This window comes from Malus domestica, chromosome 10, assembly GCF_042453785.1.
Source record: "Malus domestica chromosome 10, GDT2T_hap1".
NCBI classification, from domain to species: domain Eukaryota; kingdom Viridiplantae; phylum Streptophyta; class Magnoliopsida; order Rosales; family Rosaceae; genus Malus; species Malus domestica.
Window position 1 is genome coordinate 33,990,826 of NC_091670.1, and position 20,427 is coordinate 34,011,252.

The 20,427-nt window shown below is 37.8% G+C and overlaps 3 protein-coding genes across 4 annotated transcripts; 1 reads left to right on the forward strand and 2 right to left on the reverse strand.

Moving 5' to 3' along the window:
• The first annotated feature begins 1,790 nt into the window (after window positions 1–1,790).
• Window positions 1,791–5,569, forward strand: LOC103446025 (actin-related protein 2/3 complex subunit 2A). Of its 2 annotated transcripts, none has more exons than XM_029110094.2 (10): window positions 1,791–2,067; window positions 2,155–2,221; window positions 2,300–2,507; window positions 3,157–3,326; window positions 3,456–3,533; window positions 3,761–3,893; window positions 3,965–4,056; window positions 4,487–4,543; window positions 5,100–5,171; window positions 5,268–5,569. In XM_029110094.2, exons 1-10 carry the CDS (start codon window positions 2,006–2,008, stop codon window positions 5,298–5,300), a joined length of 972 nt encoding a protein of 323 aa, XP_028965927.2. In that variant the 5' UTR covers window positions 1,791–2,005; the 3' UTR covers window positions 5,301–5,569. The 2 variants fall into 2 exon arrangements, with proteins under 2 accessions (XP_028965927.2, XP_070662116.1); XM_070806015.1 differs by having other exon boundaries at window positions 1,812–2,067; window positions 3,989–4,056.
• Window positions 5,570–6,361: 792 nt separating this feature from the next.
• On the reverse strand, window positions 6,362–9,319 carry LOC103413790 (receptor-like protein EIX2). The gene has a single exon (XM_008352233.3). It carries the CDS (start codon window positions 9,317–9,319, stop codon window positions 6,362–6,364), a length of 2,958 nt encoding a protein of 985 aa, XP_008350455.2.
• Window positions 9,320–9,486: 167 nt separating this feature from the next.
• On the reverse strand, window positions 9,487–13,527 carry LOC114827457 (receptor-like protein EIX2). Its single transcript, XM_070806365.1, has 5 exons — window positions 13,392–13,527; window positions 11,558–13,294; window positions 10,584–10,942; window positions 9,796–9,945; window positions 9,487–9,567 (listed from the first exon to the last, which is right to left on the reverse strand). The coding sequence occupies exons 1-5, from the start codon at window positions 13,525–13,527 to the stop codon at window positions 9,487–9,489; spliced, it is 2,463 nt and encodes an 820-aa protein (XP_070662466.1).
• Window positions 13,528–20,427: the final 6,900 nt, after the last annotated feature.

The following is a 20,427-nucleotide window of genomic DNA, read 5'->3' on the forward strand; positions in this document are numbered from 1 at the left end:
ATCCCCTTTCCTCATTAGAAGAAAATCTATTTGTGTTTTTGACGACCCACTCTTGTAGGTGATCACATGTTCTTCTCTCTTCTTAAAGAAGGTGTTGGCTAAGAAGAGATCATATGCCATTGCAAAATCCAAGATAGCTTCCCCATCCTCGTTTCTCTCCCCAAAACCATGGCCACCATGAAAACCTCCATAGTTGCCTGTCTCCCTGCCCACGTGTCCATTTAAATCTCCTCCTATAAATAACTTCTCCGTCTGAGCAATTCCTTGCACCAAGTCTCCAAGATCTTCCCAAAATTTCTCCTTCGAACTCGTATCCAACCCTACTTGAGGTGCGTACGCACTAATCACATTGATAAGTTCTTGTCCTATTACAATCTTGATTGCCATGATTCTATCTCCTACCCTCTTGACATCTACAACATCTTGTACCAAGGTCTTGTCCACGATGATGCCAACACCGTTTCTCGTTCTATTTGTGCCCGAATACCAAAGTTTAAACCCTGAGTTTTCTAGATCCTTTGCCTTACTACCAACCCACTTAGTTTCTTGTAGGCACATAATATTTATCCTTCTCCTCACCATAACTTCCACTACTTCCATAGATTTTCCCGTTAAGGTTCCTATATTCCACGTTCCTAAACGCATTTTGCTCTCTTGAACTCTACCCTTCTGTCATAGCTTATTCACCCTCCCCCGTCTAATAGGATCAAAGTACTTCTTTTGTGTGTCCCGGGTAAAGTTGATAGGAGCATATGCTCCCAAACAACTTTGAGTGGAGTCGTTCGAAAAGAAGTTTCTATGGCCCCCTTGCTCATTTAACACTGCATCTGGGTGCCGATGGAGATACAGCGACCCTTGCTCACTTATCACTGTGCTCGGGCCACACAGCGCGCCACTTACGGGTGACGCCCTAGCTTTAGCGTGATTTTGTTCTGGATTCATTTTCATAAGGATTCGACGTGATCATGGAGTGCCGGCTGTCGACTACCTGACGCCCTCCCCCTCCTCCTTTATCCGGGCTTGGGACCGGCCATGTAAGACATAGGCGGAGTTACTAGACGAGTAACTAATTGAGGAAAATTTCACAGTTTATTTCATTATAAGATCTATTACTAAGTGCCAAAATCATAGATAATCACATGTTGAAATTTGAAATGTCACAATTTTATGTAAAATAACAAGTAAAAGTGTTTTGTTCCCGTAAATGCTTGAATTCTAAATATCTGATTAAATTTTATAAAATTATAGTAAATTCATAACAGAATTATTGAAAGCAATATGTTTGAAAGGATGTTTGACAAGGATGTCTAACAGAATGTCTCAAAGACATGAAGCCAAGAGCAACTGCACAAAGTGGCATAACGAGAAGAAGAGAGGGTGGAATTTGGAATTAAGGAAAGAATTAGGGTACCATTCCGGCATCCGAATTCCAAAAGGACCAAATAGCAAAAGAAGAGAGGTAAAGTTGAAAAAACGAGGTAAAGGCCAAAATCACGGAAGATTTTTCAATATGATCGACATACTTGTCATTGTACAAATGGTAAAGTATGTGTGTTAAAAATTAATAATTTAAAAAATATAATTTCCCACCACTTACATAAAAACACGTGATGTACCACTTGTGTTTCCATCGCAACAAAAAATTTCTCCAAAAACACGACGTTGTTGGGAGAGATTTTTCGATGTAACTGAAACACGAGATCGTATACCATATGTTATTGTATAAATGGTGAAATATGTGTGTTAAAAAATTAATAACTTAAAAAAAAAAAAAATTCCCTCACCTCCGTAAATAAAAAACAGGCGTATTCCGTGACAATAAAAAAGTTCTCCGTTGTTTGAACCGCAGACTCCCTGAGCGACACGCCATGTCAAATTCTCAAGTGTAGATCCATCTCAGCCAGTTCTGCATTTTCTGAGCTCTCTCTCCCGACGAACAGATACTGAGAGCAGAAGCCACAGGCGCCACAAAAACCGTCAAATCTTCAAACCCAATTCAGTCCCAATGATTCTATTGCAGTCCCACTCAAGATTTCTACTCGACACCTTGCTCAATCGCCTCCAAAAGTTCGTTCCTTTACCCAATTCAACGGTCCAATTTCTTCTTTTTCTTCTTCCTCATTGTCACCCTCTCATTTTTGTATGGTTTTGCAGCATCGAGAAGGCGGTGGAGGCGGACTACCACTGGGCCGAGTTCGACGACGTTCGCTACCACATTCAGGTGATAACCCAGAATTCAATTTCGGATTTTGAACAGTTTTGGTTGGACGGGTTGTGTAATGGCATTGATGTTATGCAGGTGACGATGAAGAACCCACATATATTGTTGCTTTCGGTATCGCTACCGACTCCACCTCCGGAAACTGTGTTCTTGGGCGGCCTTCCCTCCGGAGCTATAGAGGCTATAAAGGCTGCATACGGCGCGGTGGTTCAAATTCTTGACCCCCCAAGAGATGGGTTTAATCTTACCTTGAAGCTCAATCTCAACAAACTTCCTCCAGATGAAGGTTCAACGAATTCCTTTTCTAAGGTCATTATAAAGCTTGCCATACCCATGGATATATGTTTTCAAAACATTTAAGAGATCTTGTTAAAGCCGGTCAAGGCAATGAATAATAGTCGTCGGGGTGTTTTTTCTAGTTGCTAATATTCTTTTCGAAGTTTTTGTGTTTTAGTATGCATTTAGCTTGATAGACAAGATTGGCTTGTTTCCAGATAACTTTAGCTTGTTGGACTTGCTTGGTTCATTGGTATAAAACCCTTCTTGGACTGCTTGGTCCATTGGTGTAAAACCCAACATTGTCTCACTTTATTAGGGTTGCTTTAGATTCTATTCTACTAGATTATCCTCTTTCGGGCTTTCGTTTTTCTTATACATTCGAATTTTATGTATTTATCTATTGATTTTTTTTTTAAGAGGTCGCACTTGGTGCGATGGCAAGTGCCTTCGCCCATGAGCGGTAGGTCTCGGGTTTGAGACTTGGGAGCAGCCTCTCCATAAATGGGGGTAAGGCTAGCCGACATTCACCTCTCCCAGACCCTGCGTAAAGCGGGAGCCTTGTGCACTGGGTACGACCTTTTTTATCTATTGATTTTTTTGGCTGACTTCCAATTTTTCCTTTTTTGACTTTGTTATGCGGATGCGATTTTGCGTAGAGTACAAACATGCTCTTTTGCTAAAGATTGCATCTGTAAGAGAAGTGGTGCTAGGTGCTCCATTGCGAGGGGTTCTGAAGAAGCTTGGTGCAAGGAATGTTGCGTCCAATACTGATGGGCTTGTCGCTCTTTTGCATCGACCAAACGAGTCCTTTTTCCTTATTCCTCAGGTAAACTTACGTATTAAGGCTAACAAATTATCATTTTGCTCTTTGTTGCTTTTATGTTTTGTACTTTAGCTACTTATAGGGACTGCAGTTGAAACCTTATTCTGATAAACCTTGCGATGTTTTTTGCAGGTAGACAAAGTGACGGTAGTGTTCCCTATGAGATTCAAGGACTCTATAGATATTGTTCTTGCAACTTCCTTCTTGCAGGTTTGATAAGTATATGACCTTAAATTGCAAATTTAAATTTTTTTACCCAGGAAGAGAATGTGAAGTCTATTAATTATATGTTGGTGAGGCTGATAAGGTTTGCTAGATACCTTAGATAATGTTAGCTTGTTGAACTCTGCTACCTCCAAGCTATGCTGCCATGGATCTATGTACTCTTGTTTTGATGTGTTTTAGTTGCTAAGTGTGATGGTTTTATTACCATTTAGGAATTTGTGGAAGCAAGACGTGCAGCTGGACTTAATAGCGCCCCTCCTTGTTTGTGGTCTCCTACCCCTCCTTTAGAACTAAAGGAAGCTCCCACTGAAGCACTGTCTGCCAATGCAGGATTTGTCACTTTTGGTAATGTCAGGGAAATGGGCAGTTTGTTTTTTATTTTTCACTTTAATAAAATGTACGGTGTACCAATGCAGTTATTTTCCCTCGTCATGTGGAAGGCAAGAAATTGGATCGAACAGTTTGGAGTTTATCAACTTTTCATGCTTATGTTAGTTACCATGTTAAGGTGACCTTTTTCCTCTAAACTTGTTACTTCCACCTTTTGTCCTCATCAACTAAACAAATTTTGTCATATTACTTTCTATTGATAAATGGATATGGTATGATCCGGAAATCGTGTAAAGTTCGTAGTTTATGTGCAGGAGGTAAGATTTTATTCTTTGTCGTATATGTTTTTGCTTTGTCTGATTTACTCTTGTTTGCAGCCCATCGCTCAGTTTTCCTAAACTTCATTTATTAGTAATGTTGGACCAACTTTTCCATGCTATAAGTCCTTGTCCTGCACAACTTTTTTGTCTGTCCGTCTCTGTCTGTCTATAACGTACTGACTATGATTGCTGCTTGGAAGCGCACTATGTCTTCAATGATTAATATGTATGTATTTCTTCATTTGATATGTTTGATCTCAATCTCCTTTTGTGCATATTCTTTTGCAGTGTTCAGAGGGTTTCATGCATACAAGGATGAGACGTCGCGTGGAATCTTTGATTGAGGTAGTATTTTCCCTTTCCAGTATAGTTTAAGCTACAGTATCTCTATTTCTTCAGTTGCTTGATAATATCTTGAGTGGTTCTATATTAAAACCCCAACGTTCTAAAATTTTTAAATTGATTTTACCCTAAGAAAAGAGATCTTGAATGAAAAATGGAATTTTTTCCCCCATCTTCCACCCTTGCCTTCTCTCTCCTCTCTCAGTACATGCACATGTTTTGTTAACTTGACCGATCAGTATTTTGTATCACAAGCAAAGAGATCGAACACAGCTGTTCTTTTACTTAGGTTTGATCCCTAGTTTGCAATGAATCCCATCTGAAATGAAATAGCACAAATGGAAACTCATGGCCTCAAAATGATACGAAGACACGGAGCCAAATGTAGAGGATTGGTTTTTGGGACTGGGGAGACAAACTGTGTTGAGTCTGAGCTTAGTTTGCATTCTGTAATACAGCATTTTACTTTAGTCTATTATAGTGCGGCAGATAAGTTCTCTGCCGTTTTACCCGGTTGCATTGACCAATGTTTAAAATCAACATTTTTTTTTCCCCTCAGGCTCTTGATCGTGCTAAACCCGGCATGGAAGATGGAAAGAACGCTGCTCAAAGTAGATCCTTCAAACGGCTGGTATGTAATCAATTTAATGCTTTTTCAAAAACCGTAGTGATGAAATTGGTCTACTCTTGCTGAAAGACGGATTTCTCTTAATGCGTTGCATTGTAGAGCCTGAAGGAAGCCAGGACCAATTCAAGCTAAAAAAGGCATGGTAACCAGACAGCAAAAGGGACATGCTCCTACCGGACCTCAAGAAAGTATGTCGTCAAACGAATTGCTCGAAGATATCAGAGAACCATTGTTGATGCAAGCACAAGAGGTATTTGATTTCTCTAGAAGTGTAAAAGAGAAGAATATATACGTGCGCTTATGTACTTTATGAACAAACCGTTGTTTTGTTAAATTGCAACATTGGATGGTCACATATATTATTATGCGATTGATCAGTACAAACTATAATTTTTATTTAATTCCAGGTTAATACATAATTGTCTGTGGGAACATCTTTTGAAAGATAAGAGTTCCTTTATTTGTATCACAGATTGCAAGTTCAAAAAACACAAAGCAGAAGGTAAAAAACACCACATATGCATAATAATACCATCAAACTCAAAAAAGAAAGAATTTTTTTAAATCAGCCACTTTCAACGCAATTGCAAGTGCTACCTTATGTCCTCCACTATGTCTTTAAGATATGAAGACTAAGGTCGAGCAAGGATATGAAGGTGCCGAAGATTGCAAAGTTGTTGGGAAATGTCTACAAGAATAGTTGGACCGTAATCGTAGCATATACAACATGGATACATTTTGAGTGTCTAATCAATTGTATTATTTCATGGATACACTTAGGAATAGTCATTGTAAAATAGTCAATCATGGCCCACCCAAACAAAAGCCTACCAGAAACATCGTAAAATAGTCATTGTTACACTCGTTGCTTTCTTATATGTTATTAAATAATAGGAAATACGAAATTTTCTATGGAATGATATGGGTAGCCGTGGAAGTCTTGGCACACCAATTAGTATTTGGTGGAAAGGGTTTGGCAGAGAGAAGAGAGAGGCAATTGGCAATGCAATTCAGGATCATATGTTTTTTTAATACTAGTGATATTCCAAACTTATTCATCAAACATCCAGTGCAATTACATTCGTAAATTCCAACAAAAGGAAGAACAAAAAATAAAAATCACACAGTACATGTATTTTATAGTTATTTAAAATTTTCCGAATTCAAGAACGACATTCATATTTCTATTCTAATCAAACCTTCCTTTGAAAACGAGCCATTTGCACTGCAATTGCTAGCAGTACCTTATCTTTAATGGCATCGAACCATCCAAAATAAGCATACCTCCATGTCTTCTTGACGACTAATGTGCCACAGACACCCCAAAAACCTACGATAAATCCGAGTGCTATGCTAATGTAGAACCAAAACTTATCATTTCCATCTTCATGATCATTGTCTTTTGTAGGAGTGTGATCATCTCCAGGACACTTGGTTGAAAGGGGAACCCCACACAGTGACGGGTTACCCTCGTAAATGGATGGATCCGTGAGTGTCTGAAGCTGGCTGCCCAAAGGAATTCTACCGGTCAAGTTGTTATAAGACAAGTTCAAGTGAGACAAGAACGTCGGAAGTGAAATACTTTGAGGAATCTCTCCTGAAAGGTTGTTGATCGAAAGATCAAGAGCTTCGAGCAACAGCAAGTTCCCAATCTTTGATGGAATGCTTCCTCTCAATTGGTTCATCGACAAGTTCAAGTTATGCAGTAGAGCGAGGCTGGATATTTCTTCAGGGATTTCACCTTCGAGGTTATTCGATGAAAGATCAATGCTTCTTACGAACATTATAGTCTGCGGCTGATAGTCAAGTTGTCTTACTTTCACCACTGATGTTTCTTGGTCATAAAAAGCATATAAGTCATAAGCACTGAAATTTCCATGCGTCAGAGCACTCAGTTTATTCAAGCACTTAGGAATAGTCCCTGAAAAGTTGTTGTGTGCAAGGTCTAGGATATGAAGGTAGCCAAGATTGCACAACTGTTGGGGGACTTCTCCACTGAAAAAATTGGACCGCAGTCGTAAGATCGATACCAGTGGCACCTTTGATCCTATCCATGAAGGTATTTTTCCAGTGAATTTGTTATCTCCGAGATCAATATGCCTCAAAGAAGTGCAATTTTGCAAGGAAAGAGGAATTTCACCATCGAAGTTGTTGTTGTTCAGCTTCAACCCGAAAAGAGCGCCCGAGACACCAATCGAACTAGGAAGTTTGCCTGAGAGATTGTTGTGTGCAGCATCTATGACCAAGATCTCATGCAACTGACTCCATGTTTGAGGAAATTCTCCTGATAACTCATTGTTTCTCAGCGAAAGGACTAGCAAGTTTTGCATGTTGCAAATGGAGCTTGGAATAGTACCACTCAAACGATTCTCCGCGAGATACAATGCCACCAGTTTTGGAAACCTTTCGTCCAAATTCAAAGGAATGTGCCCGAAAATTGAATTCATTTCAAGCTCAAGGCGGATCACGTGGTTACCAGACCAAAGTGGGAATGGCCCCTCAATTCGATTGTTACTCACATCCAAAATTAGAGTATTCCGAAAATTCAATTCCAATGGAAGGTTTCCAGTGATTTGGTTGTAAGATAAATCCAAATATTCGACGTTGGAAGATAATTTCAAGAACCAGTGCTTTGGTATAGAATCGGAAATCCCAGTACCCCGAAGTTTGACAAAGACTAGTTCAGTTTGAGATTGAAGCCATACCCCAAAGGCAGGACCTACTTTACAGTTCGCAATGTTGATTGTGTGAAGCATGAAAGGAGGTACCCAATTATAAGACACATTGAAACTGAGGTGAATAGGTAGAGTTGGGTATGGATCCACTCTGCCTAATGCAAAGTATTTCAATCTTGTGAGGTTCATGAAATGGGATTCAGTCAAAATGCTTACCCACGGGTTGAACGACAGATCGAGGTGAACTAGCTTAGGGAGTTGTCCTAAACTTTCAGGAATGGACCCATTCATAAGATTGTTGTAGAGGCTGAGATACTTCAAATTGCGTAGCATCCCCAAGGACGCCGGCAAATTGCTTTGTAGCATATTAGAAGACAAATCTAGTGACTCGAGTTTACTATTGGGACAACTTGATAAACCGTCGAACAGCTCTTGAATCCCCCCATCAAATTTGTTGCTGGCAAGATTTAAGGTCTTTAGACTGCAAAAATTTTCAAGCATGGGAATTCGACCTTCAAGTCCATTGAAAGATAAATGAAGGTGTTCAAGTGATTTGAGGCTCTCAAGTTCAATGGGAAAGGGTCCAATCAGCAAGTTCCCACTTAAATCCAGTTTAGTGAGGTTACCAAGACTGAAAAACCAATCAGGAAATGGAAACTTCAAATCGTTATACGACATGTCAAGGACCAAAAGTGATTTGAGGCTAATGTTCTTGAGTGAGAGTGGAAGGTTTTCGATTTGGCATGATGGCAAGTGTAATTCAAGTAGGGAGGGAAGCATGTTAACATTATGTAGCCAACTTGTGTTGCTGAGGTCCAACCCTTCAAGATTGAGGTATTTTAGGGAAGAGAGACGAGAAAGCCAATTCAAGTTTTCGGAAGGTATTTCAAGTAAGGAGTAGTCAGACTCTTCACTGAGATCAAGATGGTTCAAATGTGACAAGTTACCAAGATGAGGTGGAATATCTCCTCCAAATGAAGCTGAGGAGAGATTGAGATACCCCAAATTTTTTAGCTGGCCAAAGAATTCGGGAATGTGAATCCCTCGAAAATCATTGCGGCTTAGATCTAAGTAATTCAAATGCTTCAAGCTAAGCAAAGAAGGATTTATCTTACCACCCAACGACGAGTACTCCATCTCATCTCGCTCTGCATCAAAGACCAATAGCTTATATATGTATGGATTCTGGAGACTCATCTTTTCAACATGACCCGTGTTGTTGTTACATGAAATTCCTTTCCATTGGCAGCAATCGCGACCGACCCAAGAAGAAAGCCTGCCGGAAGGATCGGTGAGATCTTCTTTGAAGGCGAGAAGCGCACGTCTCTCTTGGTCGATGCATTTGGCAGTTGGGAGTGCATCACCAAGACAGACTTTAGTAGTGTGTAGATATGAAGAGGCCAAAAGCAAAAGGAGAAAACAGTGAGCAATATTGAGGTGATAGGTGGGATTGCATAAATTTGCAAAGATAGACATTGTTGTAAGAATCAAGTTTTCTTTGCTTTGTTTGGTGCAGAATGCAGATGGCTACTGAGCATAAGAACCGAATTTTTAAGGAGAGGTCGAAATTATTAGCCGCCAGATTTCAAGTGTTCAATCCACTTGCATGTTTGCCACTTGCTAGTCCACTGAATTTGACTAGATTAGCACATAGGGATTAAAACAGATAAAGAGTCGACCATGTAAAGTTTTGGCATCAAAGTCTTTGGTGGGTTGGTGGATTTCTGAAAGAGAAACGAGTAACCATTTTTAATTAGCACTAATCAGGACTTATTGACTTAAAGTCTTGGTAAATGGCACTAATAGTTAATCAAACAGAAACTTTGTGGTAAAAAATAATTATTATGTGTGGAAATTCAGGAATAAAGTCTAATTTAGTCTTGCTCGTGGTGGATTGTCCTAGTAGTCGGATAATGTAGCCATTTTCTACTCACTGTATCTTGGATTCAAACCTTTCCCTCAAACTTTACTGTATATCGCTTTTCAAGTTGGTCTTTCTGTGTGCATTTTCCTGTGTGCTTCTCATTCAATGAACTTGCTTCTCTTTCTTCTGCCTTTTTCCCACTTTCTCTACAGATTACCGAATGTTTTGGTGGGGGCATCTGCATTTTTTATATGTGAACACTTGTATTCTTGTGGGAAAATTTGTGCAAATTATCTAAACAGAAAAAAAAGAAAGGAATTGCATGCCAAGTTGACATTTTTGGTGCATTCTTTAAAGTTGGTCTGTGTGCATTTTCCAGTTCGACTCATCTTTCTATTGAACTTTCAACTGAGTAATATTCTATAAACTTTCTTCTCTTTCCTATGTCGTCTTCCACTTATTTCAACTTTCAATTTCTCTACACTATATGTTCATGGTTCAATGGCATTGTTCCAGTATTAAATTTAATTTACTCTTTCTGACAAAATTGCAGACACTACAATTCTTGTAATTTCTCATACTTCTTCCCAAATATCGCCAAAGAAATGTAGTCACGATGTTTGCTTTCTATGTGAGAACTTGTATTCGAATACTTATTGGAAATTTCAGGAAAATATGGAAAAACATGATTTATTTAGTAGCTTGCAGTACATTACAGTGATTACACATACATGATAGTCATAGATAAACTAAATACGTAGTACATGAACTTGGTAGTTAGCACTTGGCTTGTCTTATTTTAATCTTGAGAGATTTCTTCTCGAATCAAAGTTTCCTTTGAAAATGAGCTGCTTTGACTGCAATTGCTAGCATTACCTTATCTTTGATGTCATCGAACAATCGAAAATAAGCATACCTCCATGACTTCTTCACAAGCAATGTACCACAAACACCCCAAAAGCCTACGGTGAAACCCAGTGCCATGCTGACATAGAACCACAACTTATCATTTCCATCTTCGTTGCTGTCTTTCGCATCTGTAGCAGTAAAAGTATCATCTCCTGGGCACTTAGTTGAAAGAGGAACTCCACACAGTAAAAGGTTGCCCTCGTAAATGGAGGGATCTTCGAGCGTCTGGAGTTGGTTCCCAGAAGGAATCCTTCCACCCAAGTTGTTGTAAGACAAGTTCAAGTAAGATAAGGAGGTTAAAGAAGACAAACTTTGAGGAATTTGTCCTGAAAGGTGATTGTGTGAGAGATCAAGAGTTTCCAGCCAACACAGGTTTCTGATCTTCAAAGGAATGTTTCCCCTTAGTTGATTTCTTGACAAGTTTAAGGTACTTAACGCTATGAGGCTTGTTATTTCTTCAGGGATTTCACCTTCTAAATTATTCGATGAAAGGTCGATGCTTTTCACCAAGAACAGAGTTTTGTTATATACGAGTTCTCTTCCCTTCAACGTCAATGTGGTTTGCTCAATATAGCTTTCACAGTAAAGTGGCATTGGAAAAACCTTCCACCAAAGACATCATATTCTTCAAACACTTGGAATGGGCCCTGAGAAGTTGTTGTGACTAAGGTCTAGGATGTCAAGCAACGGAAGATTGCACAAGTGGTCGGAGATATGTCCGCTTAATAAGTTGGATCGCAATCATATGAAAAACAACCCGGGCGCATTTGATCCTATCCATAAAGTCATGTTTCCTGTAAATTTGTTGCCTCCAAGATCGATACTCCTCAAAGAAGTGCAATTTCGCCATACAGAAGAAGGAATTGTGCCCCCAAGATTGTTGTCATTCATCTTTAATACAAGAAGTGAGCTTGGGACACCCATTGAACTTGGGATATTACCTGAGAGATTGTTGTATCCAACATCGACAATCAACATTAAGGGCCACATACTCCATTCTTGCGGAAATTCTCCGAATAACTGATTATTTCTCAGAGAAAGGATTGACAAGCTCTGCAAGTTGCAAATGGAGGGTGGAATTGTGCCTTTCAACTGATTATCAGAAAGATACAATCCTTGTAATGTCAGCATCAATTGGTCAATGTTCAAAGGAACTGGCCCCGAAAATGAATTGCTTTCAAGATTAAAGATGGTAACATTGGCGGACAGAAGTGGGAGTGGACCATCGAATCTGTTATAGCTCAAATCTATATGATATAGTTTTGGACATTTCAATTGGAGTGGAAGCCTTCCGCTGATATGATTGTACGATAAATCCAAATATTTGAGCTGCGACAATATCTTCAAGAACCACTCTTCTGGTATGATACCCGAGATTCCAGTACTACGAAGGGTGACATCAGAAAGTTCAGTTTGCAACAGAAGCCATGCAGGAAAATTAGGACCTACATTGCAATTTGTAATGCCAACTGTGTAGAGCTTGAAGGGAGGAATCCACTCATAAGTCAGATTGACAATGAGCGACATAGGTCGATATGTAGACACATCAATAGATCGTAATTTTGTGAGATTTGCAAAATGGGATTCTGTTAAAATGCCTTCCCATGAATTCCTGGACAAATCTAGGTGAACTAGCTCAGGCAATTGTCCCAAACTATCGGGAATCGGTCCAATCATATTGTTGTAACTGAGGTTTAGAGTTTTCAAGGATGACAACTTTCCAATAGATTCCGGGATTTTACCCGAAAAATTGTTGAACTCAAGGTTGACATATTGCAAGTTGTGTAGCATCCCAAGGGAGTCAGGCAACTCGTCTTCCAGCTCATTAGAGGACAAATCCAGTGATTCCAATACACTGTCTGTACAGTTTAAGAATCCACTCAAAAGCCCTTGAATTCCCCCATCAAATTTGTTTCCTTGAAAGTTTAGGGTCTTTAGCTTGCAAAAGTTTAGTTTGGGAATATGACCTTCGAGTCTATTACCAGAAAAATCAAGGCCTTGCAGATATTCGAGGCTTGCAAACTCTCGAGGAATCGGACCAGTGAAATAGTTTCCATTGAAATAATCTCCACTCAGATAGAGATTTCGAAGACTAGTAAGATTAGAAAACCAGCTAGGTAGTGGAGAAATGATAGAATTCATTGACATATCAAGTACCAAAAGTGAAGTCATATTTACCTTTTGGATTGAGAGTGGAATTCTTTCAATTGCACATTCAAACAAATGCAACTCTAACAGCGAAGGAAGAATGTTAACTACAGATAGCCAACTTGCTCCCGCGCTGCGAAGATTGAGAAAGTCGAGATTGAGGTATGTTAAGGAAGAGAGGCGAGGAAGCCAATTCAATCTTTCGGAAGATATTTTCAAGAAGAAATTCCCCCCTAGGTCAAGATGGTTCAGGTTTGACAGGTTTCCAAGGTTAGGGGGAATTTCTCCCCCAAAACCTGAGTTGGAGATATTAAGATAATTCAAACTCTTAAGCTGGCCAAAAGACTTAGGAATTGGATTCTCTTCGAAATAATTATTGGAAAGATCGAGTGTTTCCAAAGACGACAAGTTTCCAATAAACTCTGGAATCTCAGCTCCCTCAGATGATAATGCAGAGGAGAGGTTGAGATACCTCAAATTTTCAAGCAGACCATTGAACTTAGGGAGTTGGAAACTGTTCCCGCTCAAATCTAGGTAATTTAAATGCTTCAAGCTAAGCAAAGAAGGATTTATCTTACCCTCACATTTTCATAAGCCAACTTGTCGTAGTGATCTTCGGGATCAGACCATACTGGAGATGGATAAGTATTCCGAAGGTCCACCTTTGCAACATGACCCGTGCGGTTGTTGCACAAAATTCCTTTCCATTGACAGCAGTCGCGTCCAACCCAAGAAGAAAGCCTTCCCGAAGGATCAGTAACATTTTGTTTGAAGCTGAACAGTGCTCATCTCTCTTCCTCAATGCATGAGTCCCCACCGCTTGGAAGTCCGTCACCCATCCGCATGTAGGAAGTGACCGTAAACAGAAAGAGAAAATAGTAAACAACATTGAAATTTGGATAGCAGCTACCCATTGTACGAAGATTTCTTTGCTGCAGATGGTTGCTGAAAGCATGCAAAGTGAAATTGTAGGGAGGCAGCAATCAGCTCAAAGACAAATATTGAAGTCAATGGTGCACAGATAATCCAAATCCTCAGCACATTTTTCTCGACTTCGGTTGCCAAAGCAAGTCTGTATCCCCTCAAAGGTAGTCGAATTGTTTACAATTTCTTGACTTTTGGAGTTATGATTATTGATTGTATTACATAAACAATTATGTGTGGTAGACAGGCCAAGGGACCCGCCATCATCTAGCGGGGCCAGGAAACCTCCACCCATCACATGGGGTACAGGTCTGTTGTTTGACTTTGATATCATGTTAAATTATCAAAGAAACAGATCAAATATTCACTTCCAACAATATCGATATTATTTTCAACTTATTAGGTATAAGATTTTATCATAAAAGACATCGATATTAATTAAAGTAACATTAAGATATTTACTCTTCTTTTTTTCTTTCTCTTGCCGATGGAGGGATATATAACATTACCTACCTCGGCCTATGAAAAGACCCAACCAGTATGAGCATGGACTTTCCTTTCTCATGAACTTATGACTAGTTCAAAAATATCATAAGATATTTCTTTCAACATAAATGGATCTTACTCTTAAATATATAGACCTTATTTTATATGAACCGATAAAAGAAATTTGATTTAAAGAAATAAGAAGGTTTTTGGCTATAGTTATTTAATTTAAAGAAATAAGAAGGTTTTTAGCTATGATTATCTATTGTTGGGAGTTTTGAAAATTATCTAATTTAAAATAATAAAGTACTCAACTAGGAGTATCATAATCGCCTGAAGGCATCCCATCCAACGAAGCAGACAACATGCCTCCCAAACTCCAAACGTGCAATGACAAAACTACCCCCAAAATCTTCACCCTTGCCCGTCCCGTCTGAAATCTAAACGGGCAAGAGTAATTTTACTTGTTTCAAGACTGCGCGCCGTTTTGGTCCAGCCCTCTAGGCCTCTGTCTGGCCCTATGAATGCAAAAGCCGAACCTGGCAAATCCATCACAAAGCAAAATTTTGGCCTGCAAATCCGTAACAAAGCAAAAATTTGGGTAGAATGGCAACTTGGTAAATAAATCAAAATCAAAGTATTTTTACTATAGCTTATGTATAGTGTCAATTTCCTCCTCAACTTTAGACTATAGTGACTAGCAAAGAGTGTACGCGCGATGTTGCGGGATTGAAAATTGTATAAATTTTTTATGTACAATACTATTTACATACAAATGATAATACTTGAGTGTATGTACATGGTGTTCACTCTTCTCACATTAGGTGCCTTATCTTCTTTCTTGTCTATGTAATCTTCTCTACCATATTGTTCAAACATAAATTTGTCATGTTCAATAAAAAATCAGATATACAAAACATTATGTATTTACACAATCCCATATTTATGAAACTTACAATCGAAAGCCGAAGCTGCAAGATTTTCCAATTACGAACTCAATCATAATACAACGAATGAAATTATATGCATAGTATTACAGACATAATTTTAATCTTCTACTAATTTGATGTAATATGGAAATGTGTAAACAACATATAACCAATCATCTTGACAATAAATTCTTCAAAACACAACTTTTATGACCCGCCAAACTGTGAAATAAAAAATAATAATAATTCATGACAAAAGATTTACAAAACACTGGGAAAGTAAAAACATAATAAGCCAATTAAGCCATCTAAAACAGAAAACTAATCAACCATAGTAGTATTAAGACTCATATCGTCGTAGTAGTACTCTTTGACCATATTAAGGGGTGGTTTGGGAGTGAGGTGCTTAAAAAAAAAGCACTCATGAAAAAAAGCTGTGAGGGTTTTAGGTGTTTGGTAAACTGAAAAAAAAAATGCTTATTTTGGAAGCTGTTGTGAGAATAAGCTGAAATCAAAGGAAAAAGCTGAAGCTGCTATTTGCAGCTTTGGAAAACTGGCTTTTTTTTCAAAGCACACATAGCTACAGTGCTCCTTTCATGAAAAGACCCACTATCAAACTGCTTTTTTTTTCCAACAGCACTTTTACAAAAAAGTTTACCAAACACTCTGCTGATTTTTTTCACAGCCGCTTATTCTCACAGCAACATTTTTTCAAAGTACAGCAATACCAAACCAGCCCTAAAACTCATATCGAAAAATATGAAATTTGCATACCCATTTGACCATATTAGGACTCATATCGTCGCAGTAATACTCTTTCACAACAAATGGGAAAAATTAGAGGCCATGGGTATTCCTTAAATCCCATCATGTTATCAATTTCCAAAATTTTTGGGCATTCCGGAAAATCACAGAGACTATCTACCCTACACTCTTTACAATTCCATGTTGAATAAGACACATTAAAAGTAACCAAAATCATGCACCTTAACTTCAGGAGAGATTTACCAAAAATAATAATAATAATAACTTCATGAGAGATTTTTCAGTGTGATCGGAATACATGATTCCATGTTGAATAAGACACATCAAAAGTAACCAAAATCATGCACCTTAACTTCAGGAGAGATTTACCAAAAAAAATAATAATAATAACTTCATGAGAGATTTTTCAGTGTGATCGGAATACAGGATGGTACATCATGTGTCATTATATAAATGGTAAGATATTTGTGTTAAAAAAATTAATAACTAAAAAAAATAAAATTTTCCATCATTTATATCAAAATATATGGTATATCACCCGTATTCCGATCACAATGAAAAATTTCTCTAACTTCATGTGCTTGTATCATTAGTATTTGTCATCATTGTAGTTATTTTACTAACATAATTATCATCACCCCAAGTAATATCAAATGATAGCATTTACTCAATTTTATATTGAAGAAATCGCCAATTCAAGATGAGGGGTTCATTTAACAAAATTACTCTTAATTTAACAAAGATTTCTCATGAAACGGTGGACAACTTGAGGACCATTTTTATTGATTTTAAATATCAAGGATGAAAGTGATGAGTTATATCAATCTCATGGACCATTTTAAATAAAAACTTTCTCTTTTAATTCCAAATCTCTGTGCAATTTTGTTAAAGAGTAAATGTATTAAATAAATGCATGAGCATGACTAGTTCTCAAATTTTGATTTGTTTGTAACGCCTAATGACTCCAAATTTTCTTTTATTTGATTGATGCGTACAAAATTTAATATGACAAATAAATAGATAAAATAGTAAACGTTACATAATTTTTAGGTCGACCTTTGTGGTGATGGTTCTTCAATTTTAATTTTAATTTTTTGGTTTAATGAAAAACAAAAAAATTAATTTAAATATATTTATTTGTTGGCAGTATTGTTTTCCAGGGATGTGGCTATCTGACTTGACAAGGAATCGATATGAGGTCAGGGGAGAAGAAATGCGTGAAGAAGGTAATGTCATCTCCAACCGAATGGTCCATAGGGGCCAAATGGCCGAAAATAACCCGAAAACCGTCTCCAGCCAAGGACTAGGCCAAATGGCTTGTGGGCCTCACTGGACAAAAAAGGGCCAAAGGGCCAACCGACTGGCCCAAAGCAGCCAGCTAGCCGGCCTCGGGCCGGGCCAGAATTTTCATTATTCCTGTCAGTTATATCCAAAAGCATTGTACTTATTCTTGTCGGTTATATCCGACAGGAATGGTAAGCCAAATTTTCAAATACAACGGCTAGTTACCGTTGGATTCATTTTTATTTATTTATGAATTTAATTTGTAGTTTTTAAATTTAAGTTGTTATTTTTAAATTTCAGTTGTTGTAGTTTTTAAATTTAAGTTGTTATAGTTTTTAAATTTAAATAATAAATTATGTTTGGCCTTCGGTTGGAGACGGTTTTTTGTGACAGAGTTAAAACGAGCTCTATGGCCCTTTGGCCCTCGATTGGAGATGGAGGCAAATATGGTCTTGTATTAAAATATTAGTATCTTGGAGTGCCAGAGAGCTAAAACGAGCCATCTGGCCAGCCTTCGGTTGGAGATGGCTTGGTCCAGAAGGCCAAATGGCTGAAAATAGCCCAAAAACCGTCTCCAACCGAGGGCTAGGACAAATGTTAGATCCCACATCGCCCAGGGGAGTAGATCATCTATGCCTTAAATGTACACGCCCACCTCCATATAACACGAGACCTTTTGGGAGCTCACTGGCTTTGGGTTCCATAGGAACTCCGAAGTTAAGCAAGATCGTGCGAGAGCAATCCCAGGATAGGTGACCCATTGGGAAGTTCTCGTATGAGTTTCCAGAAACAAAACCATGATGGTGTGGTCAGGGCCCGGGATGTGACAACAAATGGCTCGTGGGCCTCACTAGACAAAAAAAGGCCAAAGGGCCAACCGGCTGGCCCAAAGTAGCCAGCCCCGGGCTGGGCCAGAATTTTCATTATTCCTGTCGGTTATATCCGACATCATTGTACTTATTCCTGTTGGTTATATCCGACATGAATGGTATGCCAAAATTTCAAATACAATGGCTAGTTACCGTTGGATTCAATTTTTTTTTTGGGCCATATTTTTTTTTATGAATTTAATTTGTAGTTTTTAAATTTAAGTTGTAGTTTTTAAATATAAGTTGTAGTTTTTGTATTTAAGTTATTGTTGTTTTTAAATTTAAGTTGTTATAGTTTTTTAATTTAAATAATAAATTATGTTTGGCCCTATGACCCTCGGTTGGAGACAGTTTTTTGTAACAGGGCTAAAACGAGCCCTATGACCCTTTGACCCTCTGTTGGAGATGAAGGCAAATATGACCATGTATTGTTCATTAAAATATTAATTTCTTGGAGGGCCAAATGGCTAAAACGAGCCATCTGGCCAACCTTCGGTTGGAGATGACCTAATATGCTGCTATTTCCTACTGTTTTCCTCTTTTTGTCTTTTTCCTCAGTTTATTTTTATTTTTATAAATTTTAAATTTCCACACACACCCTCATTAATATGGAAAATGAAATATATTTTTGCTAGCAAACAAGATCCAACTGGATTTGAGGTCAGGTCTTATATGAAACGGATTCAATGCTACCGCTGAGTTTCAGTTCAAAAATGTATTGATATGTGAAGAAAAACTTACACATGATAATCCATTATTGGACTGTAAGTTCACGTGACGGCAAACAATATCCATATAATTCATTCCTCTATAATTAACATGCTCAAAACATGGTGATGATTTGTCATTCAGTAGAGCGAATAATTAGGTGCTTAAAGTGGAGAATAATAATAATAATATCTAATGTTGTCTTTTCATGCCAACTATAATAATATTTCATATAGTGGTGAAAAGTGAAACACAACCAGTATTTAATTTATTTATGGAAGTGTATTTTGACATTCCATTTTTTAGTGTCAATTACATGTTTTTTCTCAGTTTTTTTTTAACTAAAATGGTCTTTAAGATTGTCGTAAGTCTTCATTTTCTTTTCTGGGATTCAAAACCGATAGAAGTGGTCCTTAAGATTTTACATTGTCAATTATTTTGGTCTTTTAGTGAAAAATCTTTGTTAAATTGAAGAAACCACCAGTTAAGAGGAATGATTGATTTGATAAAAATACACTTAATTTAACAATGATATCTCATGGAACCATGGAGAACCACTTCTATTGATTTTAAATATCAGAGATGAGAGTGATGAAGTTATGTCAATTCTTAAGGCAAAAGCCTTCCTCTTTTAATTTAAATCTTTAAATGGTAAATGTATTAAATAAAAAGATAAAATAGAAAACGTCACATAATATTTTGGTCGACCTTTGTGCTTGCATATGCGGCAAAAGCGAAGGGGACTCAAGGGAATGGACAGCATCGACAGTGATTCCGAGTAGCCACCTTATTATTTTATTCCCGAAAATTGTATAATTATTCAAAAAAATTACAGAAAAAGAGAAAGAAAAAAAAGTATGAGACTTGAGAGCCCCCAAGTCTCAGAAAATTAAATACTGTTACCCGGGTCAGGGTATGAGGGCCCACTCACCGGCCTTTTCCTAGTCCACTGCCCTTGCTTTGTAGGACACAATGTTCTTGCCGTCGATGTCGATGATGATGGTTTTGTCATTTTGATGATCAACGGCGGAGATGTTCTTGGTCAATCAGGGGTAGTTGTGAGATTTTGGACTTTGGGGTGGGGGCATTTTGGGTCAACAGAGGTCACCAACTGAGAAAGTGAGAAGCAAGCGTATGCACGGGGCTTACTTAAGGCAGCTTTCAGCCTTATGACTCAGTCTGAGTCGTTAGACTCTGGACGCCACCCAACTCCGGCGATTAGATAAAATTAATATTAACTAGAATTTTCTTTTTCTTTCTCAATGGTGTTTTTTATTGTTATTTTATTTAAATTTATTACTTTCTGGCATCGATTAATTATTGTTGGCTACAAATATCTTTTGCTCTTTTTTCACTTTTCTCTTTGTTACTAATTATTCATAAAACAGAAAAAATTTCTATGCTTTGATGTATGTATTGCACGCCATCAGTAAAACATTTTGCTGAAGAGAATTAGAACATACTAAAAACAATGTGCGGATTTTTTATGTAAATGTTTTTAGAACCAATCTTTAACAAAAATGCAAATCTTGAAAAAGTACTTCTCCTACCAATTGATGTTTTTTGCATAAAGTACTTTTAAGTGTTTTTGAACTCAAAAACATTTTCTTTAAAAGTGTTTTAAGTCATTTTAAAAACATTTTTAAATGAGTGATGCTGCTCTTGCACATCAAAACACAAAAAGCAAAGGTATTTCTC

Bases quoted from the DNA above. Each gene is read 5' to 3' on its own strand.
- LOC103446025 (XM_029110094.2), top strand. From the start codon at position 2,006: ATGATTCTATTGCAGTCCCACTCAAGATTTCTACTCGACACCTTGCTC. The intron at 2,222-2,299 runs GTGATAACCCAG...GATGTTATGCAG, and splicing joins ACGTTCGCTACCACATTCAG to GTGACGATGAAGAACCCACA. The intron at 2,508-3,156 runs GTTCAACGAATT...GATTTTGCGTAG, and splicing joins CAAACTTCCTCCAGATGAAG to AGTACAAACATGCTCTTTTG.
- LOC103413790 (XM_008352233.3), bottom strand. From the start codon at position 9,319: ATGTCTATCTTTGCAAATTTATGCAATCCCACCTATCACCTCAATATT.
- LOC114827457 (XM_070806365.1), bottom strand. From the start codon at position 13,527: ATGTTACTGATCCTTCGGGAAGGCTTTCTTCTTGGGTTGGACGCGACT. The intron at 10,943-11,557 runs GTAATATCCCAA...ATCACCTTTCAG, and splicing joins TGGATACAACAATCTCTCAG to GACAAATTCCTCAAAGTTTG. The intron at 9,946-10,583 runs GTAATGCTAGCA...TAAAAAATGCAG, and splicing joins TCGATGACATCAAAGATAAG to ATGCCCCCACCAAAACATTC.